General features: G+C 38.1%; 1 protein-coding gene across 1 annotated transcript; it reads right to left on the reverse strand.

Moving 5' to 3' along the window:
- Window positions 1-4,303: 4,303 nt before the first annotated feature.
- On the reverse strand, window positions 4,304-6,923 carry LOC133795097 (uncharacterized protein At5g41620-like). Its single transcript, XM_062232547.1, has 2 exons — window positions 6,489-6,923; window positions 4,304-6,126 (listed from the first exon to the last, which is right to left on the reverse strand). Exons 1-2 carry the CDS (start codon window positions 6,885-6,887, stop codon window positions 4,570-4,572), a joined length of 1,956 nt encoding a protein of 651 aa, XP_062088531.1. The 5' UTR covers window positions 6,888-6,923; the 3' UTR covers window positions 4,304-4,569.
- Window positions 6,924-11,399: the final 4,476 nt, after the last annotated feature.

Raw genomic sequence — 11,399 nt, forward strand, 5'->3', positions numbered from 1 at the left:
GAACTTCCTATGTCCCATATAACATATTTTCCGAGAGTGTTTCAAGTATTCAGAACATGTTTTTTCTTGACAAACGGGGCAAGCTTTATATCATTTCAAACTAAACCCAGATAAATTTCCATAAGCAGGAAAGTCATTAATTGTCCACAATAAGACCGCTCTAAGATTAAATTCTTCCTGCCTATACGCATCATAAACCTTAACCCCTTCATCCCACAAAGTTTTCAAGTCATCTATAAGAGGAGCTAAATATACGTCAATATCATTACCAGGTTGTTTAGGTCCTGATATCAACAAGGTCAAAATCGTAAACTTTCTCTTCATACACAACCATGGGAGTAGATTGTAAATAACAAGCATAACAGGCCAACAACTATACTTACTGCTAAGGGATGCGTGTGGATTAAACCCGTCAGTCGAAAGACCTAGACGAATATTACGAGATTCATTTCCAAAATAAGGCCACTTCAAATCAACTCTCTTCCAAGCAAGGGTGTCAGCTGGATGTCTTAATTTACCATCCTTTATTCTTTCATTAGCATGCCACGACAAACTTTTAGCATGTTCGGCATTTCTAAACAATCGGATGAAACGAGGAATTGGCGGAAGGTACCACAAAACTTTGGCAGGTACTCCTTCCTTGACATCGTCACCATTTCTTTTCTTTTGCCATCGTGACTCACCACAAGTAGGACACGATTTTGCGTCTGCAAAACTATTTCGATACAATATGCAATCATTAGGACATGCATGAATTTTTTCGTACTGCATGCCTAATGAGCATAACGTCTTCTTTGCCTCATAAAATGAAATTGGAATTTCATTAACTTCAGGCAATAACTCCTTCAAGAAACCAAATAACTCAGTAATGCTTTTATCACTCCAGCCATGTTTAGCTTTTAGATTGTACAACCTAAGAAGCGCAGATAATTTTGTAAATCTTGTACAACCAGGATAAATTGATTTCTCGGTATCATTAAGGAGTGTCTCAAACTTATTTGGGTCTACTCCTGATCCATAATGTGCGTCGTCAATCATTTCATCTAATGGATCCCAGTTCTCCTCCACTATATTCCTCCTCACTCCTTTTGGTCTACTTGGTAGAGTTGGAGCAATCGGAGCTATCTCCCCATGGTAATACCAAATTGTGTAACTCTTGTCAATCCCATTGAAATATAAGTGTTCTTTAATCTTTTTAAGATCCATCTTTTTAACATTTCCACACTTAAGACATGGACAATAAGTAAAATTTGGGTCTTTCACATTTTCCGAACAAAACCTTAAGAACAAATCGACCCCGTTCCTATATTCCGCAGATAACCTATTCGCTGACATCCACTGTTTATCCATATATTTTCCTATGTCTATGGAAAAGAAAAGAAACAACACTAAATAAGCACGTGATAAAGTTGTATGTCTATATAAAACTATTTTTTTATTATCCTAGATAAAATCGGGCAGCATTTCCCCTATAATAGTGACCTAACCATCTGCATGTGAATATCAAAACAAACAATTCAAACAACATACAATAAGTTTCTTCCTTATAGCTCCGCAGCACACAGTCAAATTTATCAGAACCTACTTCACTAATACACACAAGTTCTCAACCTTCCGTTATCACCGCAGCACACAATTTTAATCTCAGAACCTACTTCACTATGGATGAATATTTAAGATATTCAAACTCCTCTAACATTTGTTTAATAATATTAAAAGTAGAAGTAAGATAATATATATGTACCTCTTGCAATCTTTAATCCAAAAGCTAGCAAAGTTACTTCACTTAGTAATCAAATTCGCTATTAAATCCACAAACCAATAAAATTAAATTAATAAATAATAAATAAAACATCACTAAATATCTAGCAATATATAACGTATTATTGTAATTTTAGAAACTTAATTACCTCAAATGTGTGATTGATATTGGAATTTTGATGCAAAATACTCTCTAAAATCTCACCACAAAAATCACAACCTATGAAATTAAATTAATTAATATGTTAAACATTACTAAACAAATATCACTAAATATCTAATAATAGTAAATGATATTGGTAAACAAATAAAAAAAATCCGAATGTGCTGCTAATTATAACCTCAACAAAAAATTAATGTAAAATTTCATAACCTAAAAACTTAATAATAAACAAAAACATAAAAATTATCATATATTTCTATTTTATAAATTATTTAATAAATTTATTTTAACATAACTATATATATAACAAAATAGTTACAATTTAAAAAAAAAATTCAAATATACAAAAATATATCTAAATTTCGAAATAAAAAATGATAAAAATTTAAAAAAATCATGAACATATATACTCTAATGAAATATATACAATGTGATAGGTTAAATTAAAAAAAAAACTAAAAAATCATAAATCCCTAAAAACTTCCATGGAAAAACCACAAAAACATACAATGTATATAAAAAAATGCATAAAAATGTAAAACTAACACAAAATCATGTATATTACTCATCCTAATGCAAAACCTATGATTTATTTGCAAAATAATTAACTAAAAATCAATAAAATAAAATAAAACATACCTTAGAACTCTAAAAAAACGCAGCCCCAATTCTCTCCTCTGGTTTGCATGCTCTCGGGTTGGTGATGATATGTGAGGAAGACAAGCATTTTTGGTCATATATGAAGGGAGCACATCCAACGTCTCCCACCGGGAGACGTGCCACGTGTCCCACGTCTCCCAGTGGGAGACGTTGAATGTACCCATAAACACTACCCAGCCTATTTCCAACGACTTCCACCATTTTCAATGTCTTCCAATTGTAGCCATTAATATAAACTTTCAATGTCTTACACCATTAGACATTTAAAACCCCTGATAAGTTTTAATGTCTTACACCAATGGTGTAAGACATTGTAGGGAGTCATTGTATATCAAATTTGTTGTTGTGGGAGTTTTGTTTTTTCCAGAAAACTTATTTTTTCATAATTTTTACCCAAGAAAATCTTAAAATTTAGCTCTCTCTCTCTTTTTATTTTTTTTAAATACAATTTCTACACACACATATATATATATGTAAAATAGACAACAATTTATAGTATTTGACACCAAAGTTCTAAATATGCCCCTAAAAAATACAGTTTATATTTAATGGATAACGAAAGATAGTAAAATACAATTCAATAGATACTAATTCAAGAACAAAAAAATTGTAGATGAAATCAATAGAATATAACAAAAATTCGTGACAAAAATTTCAGAATTGACAACTAATTTGTACCATGATACAAATATGGATTAGTCAATTTTAATTAAAAGGGTATTTATTTTAATTTTCACATTTATTTTTAAATTTCTTGTACACATTTGTATGATTGTCATACTTTTAGTGGAAGGATGAACAAATGATAAGATGTGTCCACTTATATAAGGTGCTTGCACTACTCATTTTTATTTTTATTTATATTTTCATTATTTATTTTCTTCTATATTAAATGTATAGTCGGTCAGATTTGTACTTAGAACTTGATTTAAAAAGAACTCAAAATTGAAAAATATATATATAACTTTCTTCTTTAATAAGAAAAAATACATATAATTTTACTTATACAAAATCACTCTAAATTTTAGAAAATCACCTTATATATAAATTAATTAAAAGAAATATAATATTTTAACTTGAGTCTCAAATATAATTAACTAATTAAGGCCATCACCATTTTACCGTGATCTACAGTATTAGGCCAGTAGATTTATTTATATTATCTTTTTAATCTTAAATTACTTTATTCCCAATGTATCATTTCATTAAAAAAAATAGAAATGATAGATTTTTTTAGTGTATCATTGGGTGTCATAGGTTATAGATGAAATTTACAATGATGTAATTTTTATACTATTTTATTATAAAAATAACACTAGTTATAGGATGGAGATGGTATAATCGTGCAAAAGGGGTGAATGATTAAGAATGTTTAATCGGGTCCAATTTGAAGAGAAGGAATGTTTAATCATATGATGTCTATGTGAAAAGGCACAAGGGTTTGCTATGCGTGTCGGATGGGTCATGCTTTGACATGGCATGGCAGCATGCTTCGGTAGGTTTTTATACAAAGGAAGGAAACATGAGGGTTTGCTGGTGGGTCCGACTCCCCACCACATATGCAAACAAACAAAAGGAAACACTTTGTTTTCATTTCTTTTTCGTTTTTTATTATATATGATTCAGAATCCCATGCACACTTTTATGATTCTTACGAACATGTTTATGTCTCAACAAAACACACAAATTGTCCTGCTTTTCAACTCTACTCCTTTTAAATAATTGAACACTACTACTATAGCAGATGAGATATATTACTTTCTATGGAGTATAAAGCATTACATAATATTATACATATATAGACTATATTAGAGAGAGAGAGAGAGAGAGAGAGAGAGAGAGAGAGAGAGACATGTATGTGGTTTTGTGTTCAACTGAATATGTCTTTCACTGCTTACACTAGTACCCTAAAAATAAATTGTGAGAGAAATGAATGGCTAAATTCTTACACATACTTGACCAAAATAAATGAGAACAGAATTCACCTAATTCTTTGGTTTAAGAAAGTGGCGCAACTGTGATTTCTGGCTTTCGATTCTTGCTTCTGAAAGTGGAAGCTTAGCCTTCACAACATTGTTTTGGATTGCTTGTGGTTGTGGCCATTCAATACACCCTTTCATCCCTCTAGTGATGTGTGGATTCGCCAATTTCGCCGAGATCCACTGTGCTCGGTGTCTCAGCTTACCTCTAACTGGTGATGAACACGTTTTCATACACGACATTGTCCCATTCGAAACCCTTTGGTCACCCTCATCACTAGAGACAGTCTTGTAAATTTGAGCTGATCTCAAAATCTTTGAAACAGATGATGAACTCCGTTTCGATTTCTTTGTTGATACTGAAACCTGACTAATTTCTGAACTTGTAGGAGATAATTTCCCTCCATCTTCATTAGATTCAATTCTGTTTCTCAAAATATCATTGTTGGTATGGTTGGCACTTTTAAGGGAGGAATTAGAGCTTTCTGGTGAATGACAAGAACACTGATCCTTTGTGCAGCTTACGGAGGCACAGGCTCTGGTTGTACCTTCATCGAAAACGCTGTTGTAATCGCTGAGGCAATTCGAATACAGTAGAACAAGGTTCTTGTCACATCCATTGATCTCATGACTCGCCATTGTAGATCCATTAAGACTATTGGAGGGTCCAACTTTCTCCTCCTTGGCATAACATTCCTGCAATTCCTCCATTATGGAGTATATGTCATTTGACTTGGGGGGAACATATGAGAATTCCTCCATTTGATCTTGAATGCTCAATGATCTTACTGCTGCTTTAAGAATCCTTTCGGCTTCTCTTAACTCCATCTCATTTAGGGAACCACAAGCAGACCTCAAGAAACTTTCGAATTCTAAGATCAATGTGTTCATCATCTCAAACTTATCTTCAAGAGCAATCTTTGCATCAACCAGCTTCATCTGAACTCGTTCTTCTCGCCAAACCTCTGCCAACTGCAACATCTTCCTCTCTTCTTCCAGCTCTTCGCGAACTTTAACATATTCCATCTTCAATTTCTCAACTTCAGCTTTGTCTTCTCCTATCCTTTGAGCAAGTTTATCACAAACTTCTTCCACAAGTTCTCTGTTTCTTTTCTCTTCTTCATAGTCCCCTATCAATTGCTCCGTGGACAACTTGATTTCGGCTAACTGCTTCACCAACTTGGCATTGAGAATTTCCATCCTCTGACGGCTTTTCCTCTCCTTCACCAATTCACTCGCTAAGTCCCCAAGGACAGCACAATTTTTGTCCTGGTCTACTCTTTGCCAAGGGATTCTTTCACCTTGAAGCTTATTCAACAGATGTTTAACTTTCGTCTTCAAGGACAGCTTCTTAGCCTCAAGCTCTCTAATGCGCGATCTACAATGCGATACTTCTGCTTGCAGTGCCGAAGTTATGGACAGACTAGTACTTTGTTGTTTGTGATCAGTCTTCTGGTGACTGAAAATGTAGTAGACCCCATTGGATGCTTTTGAGCAAATATCATAGCTGCCATTTGTTTTTTTCTTCGAGACACAATTGGGATACGGCAAAGAAGATTCAATCTACAAAATTGTACACAAAACATGTAAAAGATCAATTAGAATATCAAAGTTTAAAGGCAGTCAAGAATTGTTTGTTGAAGAGTATTTAAAGAAATTATAAGATTCATCATTGAAGGGATTGAATTTGAATTATGCTGGTGTTTTGTTATTATATGGGTTTACAATGGATACTAACTGAGTTCTCAATTTTATTTTAGATGATTTGAAAAAATTGAATCAATCAGGTGAGAAGGTTTACGTCACTGCGGGGTTCCATTCATATCAGTAAGAAACAATATATCAAATAAAATATACCGATCAATATAGAAATTGCATAAATGGTTAAAAGCATCGAAAAACGACATGAAAAGATTGATTCACACCAGAGGACGAGAACGACGATCATGAGTTGGTGGAGTGAACAGAGAATTATCAGTGGATGGACCGAAAGAGAGTTCTTTAAAGTGGAGATGCCAGAGGCCGGCGGCGAGTTTTCTGGCGGAGAGACGAACAACAGCTTCAGGCAGCGGAGAACGAGGGCGAAGGGTAGTGGAGACGAAGGTGCGGAAGTTCCAGGGAATGAGCGGAGTGGAGGGAGCTGTTCTGGCTCTGCGGCGGCGTGAACTGGAGCGGTTGGTGCGGCGGGAGAGAGATTGCCTGGAACATGGCCAGGCAAGGTGGGGGTCCGGGTGGGTCATTAGGAAGCCATTTTCGTTTCGGAAGTGAGATGAGAAGAGAAAAACACTGATTTTTATGCGGACCCAAAACCCAACTAAAGCCATAGCTAGCTTACCTTATATATAATGTCTACGTATTGTCGTATCCAACTGGATTTTTTCATTTTTTTTGTTAACTTTTATTTATTTTCACAGTGACACTAGGTATTTTATTTTAAGAATTGCTAAGGGCATCGGTGCAACAAACATCAGAAGAGTTTGGCATATCATTATTAATGTCATTGCTATTTACATATTTAAATTTAATAAATATGATGGAGTATTACTAATGAATTATGATATATTATCTACTATAATGTTAGACACGTTAAGATATCAAGTAACAATACTAATTTTTTTTATCATTCCCAATCTTTTTTTTTATTTTTATTTATTTTAACTCAAGACTCATCAAACAGATTATTAAAAAAAACTGGTAAAATATATATATCTTTATTTTAAAAAGTGATTATATCTTTTTAAATGTTATTTTGTTTTTAGATATTGTTTTTAAAAATTATATTGTTGTATTTTATGTTTTGACAAATTATATTTTGTATTTTGTGTTTTGTTAAATAGGTCAAACAGACTATTAAATTAGATTTTGACTATTTTTTTAACTAAAATCATAAATAATTTACAAAACTAACAACCCAAAACATAAGCACAACTGTTCTGCTTAATAATTGTATTGTTATATTCAATTTCTTATTGATTAAAATTATATTTATGGGTTTATTTATACTATTTTGCAAAACACAAAACTCAAAAAGTAATTTATCAAAACAACTGAGTCAAATAAATATATGACAAAACACATATAAAAAATGTATAAATCCTTTTTAAAAAGTTAAAAAAACATCTCATTCTATTTCACAATTTATTTTTACATATTGCTAGAAAATCTCCTCAATATTTATAAATTATTGTTTATTTTTAAATAATACTTATCTTCTCTCTTTCCTCTCTTTATATTTGAAATAAATGGAAGAGATTTTAAATATATATATATAAAAGAAGAAATATATGTTGTATTATAAAAATTAAATATACAAAAAAATAGAATCAAATGTATGTAGAAATATAATTTTATAACAAAATTATAATTTTTATAAAAATTGTTGACGCGGTTCTTCGGCAACAGGTAATTAAGAGAAGAAGAGAAAGAGATTAGCACTCAAGATAGAACCGTCACAGATATGAAATCTTATATATTGAACTAGGTGACTCAAGACACGTTTTTAAGTGGTTCAAAGGTTAAAATCCTTCTACTCCACTAGTCAATATTATTCATCCTCTCTGGGTATTTGATTTACAAAGTATATAGTCCTTCAAAGACTATTTTTTCCAACCCCTATCAACTCCCAGGGTCTCCATATTTATCGGAGAAGGCACCTGGAAGTTGGTAGGGAGGTCATCCCGTGACCTTACCATTTGTCATATCCACTCTGTGGCATTCATGATTAATTCATAAACCTGACACATCAGTGTGGTCTAATCAGCATGGAAGGATATAATGGGCCGCACGGCCCAACCCATCCGTGGGTGTCTGACACGCACGTTCCTACTGCGTGTCCGAGAAGTCAAGGGGATATCAGACACGTGATGTCAGATATATGCACGTTTATCTTGCGTGTGTTGATTTCATAAAGGCTCAGAGCTTCCTGGGCTCCTCGCGACACGAACAGCTCGTATTACGAGCTGTTCTCCTAGCGTGGCCTTCAGATGCCCCTCTCGAGCTGAGAAGATCTTCCCTGGAAATAGGATCTTCGTCCGGTGGGCACCTCGGACTAAACCTGATTAGTCCGAGGCTCGTCCTGCTAACCAGCCTGTGGGAAAATCAGGGCGTACATCTGCCCCCCAAGCTCCTGCTCGTGGTATATGACGTCATGCATAGGAGACCACAGTAGGGGCTTTTAGACTTCCCCCACAACCCTCTGCATTCCATTCTTTCCGCAGGCGCCTGATACGTGGAATGTCGTGGGTGGCGACGATACACTCTACGAGAACCGCATTAAATGGCCTAGCCTACTGACCAGCCGTCGTTTCACATTTCGAGTAGAGGGTCTTCCAAGAGCCTTTTACACGCGATCCTTCCTTTGAATAAAGAGGGGGTGGCCACCCTACGCACGGGCCACCCTATCATTCAAAAATTTCTCAAATTTCCTTCTTCCTTCTCTGACTTTCCGAAGGACGAAACCCTCATCTCTGCTGTTCTCATCTTCTCCGTTCACGAAGCCTAAGCGTACGAGTTTATTCAAAGCCTTGGAAGCCACAATACCAACGAAGCTCCTACCAGCGCCGCAATCTCGCCCACCATCCAGCCATACACTGTAAGTTTTCTGACCCAGTTTATTTTGAAAGCATGCCACTGTAGCTTAGGTAACAAAATTTTACTGTAGCCACATGCAGGGGTTTTCTGGGTTGTGTGGATATGGAGGGTGACGGCCCTTCTTTAGATTAGGGCACGCCTGTTTGCAGGAAATCGTTTTAGAATATGGGTTTCAAGGTGTTTTTTCAGGGACAATTTCTGGGTAGGACCTTTAGGAATTTTGGGTGCAAAACCGGGTAGCTTAGGGAATACGCCTCAAAAGCGGTTTTGCACGTTTTGCCTATTGAAACTTTCTCCCCAAGGCAAATTCTTCTCTGAGCCCCCTGACACACGAATTCCGAGTAATCTGGGATCTGTTGAGGGCCTAGGCGCGTGTTCATTGAACCGCGTGGTTCCACTCTCCACGGGCTGGGCTTACCCCAGCTCGTGTAATTAACATTTGCCTCAGCCTTCTGCTTGGGTCGCCTTTTCTAAAGTGTTTTCTTTTGTTCGATAGGCGACCAGATGGCCCCGAAGAAGAACCTGCCCCAGAAGAACGTGGGAAGCTCGGCCTCACAACAAGATAAAGGAAAGGCGGTGATGCCCAGCTCGCCGATTCCCCACTTTGGCCCGACCGTGGAGAAACAGGCCGATGTGGCCCCTGACGCGTTTTTCGAGGCGGAGAGAATTGTCTCGAAGATAATCGAGCAGGCCAAGATCACCAAACTCTTCATCACCCACAACATTCCCTTGGGGAAAGCCTCAGTGATTGCCCGACCTGCCGCAGAGGACGAGCGGAGCTGCACGCCGCTCGATGAATCGTTCGCGGCCTGGAGCGGTGAACACTTCAAGGCAGGGGCCTTCCTCCCCCTGGACCAGTACTTCGCCGACTTCCTGAATTATGTGGGGTTGGCCCCATTTCAGCTCCCTCCCAACTCCTACCGTCTGCTGGCGGGGCTGAGGTATTTATTTCAAAAGCACGAGTGGGAGGTCCCCACTCCTGCTGATATTCTATACTTCTTTTGCCTCAAAGCCAGCCCGGATCAGCGGGGGCGAGGCGACGGGTTCTATTACTTAACCCGATTCCCTAATACAGCGGCGGTCATCGAGCTGCCGAGCCACCCGAATGACTTCAAGGACCAGCTTTTCATGTCAACTGGGTTCCGCAACTGCGATCATCATTACTCTAATCGCCCTCGTAAGTGATCCTTGACCTTAGCCCGCCTTTTAAGGGTTATCTTATTTTAGCCCCCTACTTTTCCCACTTCTGACTTTAACCAATCTTGCAGCCATCTACGCGAGGACCGAGAAGTCCGTGACCCTCGGGGGTCAATACGACACACTGGCGAGTTTATCCCCCAGTGAGAAAGACTACCGCGCGCTCGTGACCGACGAGACGATGGTATTCTGCAAGCTGATTTTCCCAAATCAGACTTTAAATTTGAAGAGGCCCCGGGGGCCGCCTCCAGCTCGCGACAACAGACCGATCCTCGCGGAGATCACAGACGACGAAGTCGAGGAAGAGAGTGACGAAGTTCCTCTTGTGAGGAGTAGGAAGAGGACCTTGGAGGTCGCCCAGACGATGGTCGAGGAGAGGGCTCAATCCGGAGCAGCCGCGGGTCCCTCCGGCCAAGGTAATCCTTACTTATTTAAGAATGTAGATAGGGCCACTGCAGACCCCCGGCTGGTTAGGTTCAATCCTAGGCAGCTCGTCCATCGTCACCCGAGGAATCCGGACCTGGACACGCTCTTGCTCCATTGTGTTGACCGGCTCGTGCTGGATCACCAAGAGAGTCGGCCTAGGGGTACGTTAGCAGTAGATAACACCTTAGCTTTTAGGTCGATCCTTTTTTAGGAGTATGGGACCAACTTACGCACGTGGCCGGCGCTCCAGAGGGGCATCTATGCCCCGGGGATTAGGCAGTATGTAGAAGAGTCCAGCCCCGAGTCGGAACCGGACCTAGAACCTGCGCCAGTTCGTGAGATAATCGTCTTAGACTCTTCCAGCTCAGGGGGTAGGGCTCCCTTAGTATTCGCTTACTCATTGCCTTTAAACCTTTTGCCTCTATTTCTGCATGATTGCTACCTTGTAATAACCATGTTTTTTGTTCTTGGCAGAAGAGATGTCTCAGCCCGGAGGTAATCTGCGGGGCGTGGTCTTCGGCGGGAACCCCCCAGCGGGGCCAAGGTTGAAAAGGCTTCGGGAGTCCAAGAGCTCGGCTAGGACCTCCACCAAATCCCCGACTAAGGAGAAGGAGAAAGCCCCT

The sequence above is a fragment of the Humulus lupulus genome, chromosome 8 (assembly GCF_963169125.1).
Source record: "Humulus lupulus chromosome 8, drHumLupu1.1, whole genome shotgun sequence".
Lineage (NCBI taxonomy): Eukaryota > Viridiplantae > Streptophyta > Magnoliopsida > Rosales > Cannabaceae > Humulus > Humulus lupulus.

Coding starts and splice junctions, on each gene's coding strand:
- LOC133795097 (XM_062232547.1), bottom strand. CDS start 6,887: ATGGCTTTAGTTGGGTTTTGGGTCCGCATAAAAATCAGTGTTTTTCTC. Junction 6,127..6,488: donor ATCGTCGTTCTCGTCCTCTG/GTGTGAATCAAT, acceptor ACAATTTTGTAG/ATTGAATCTTCTTTGCCGTA.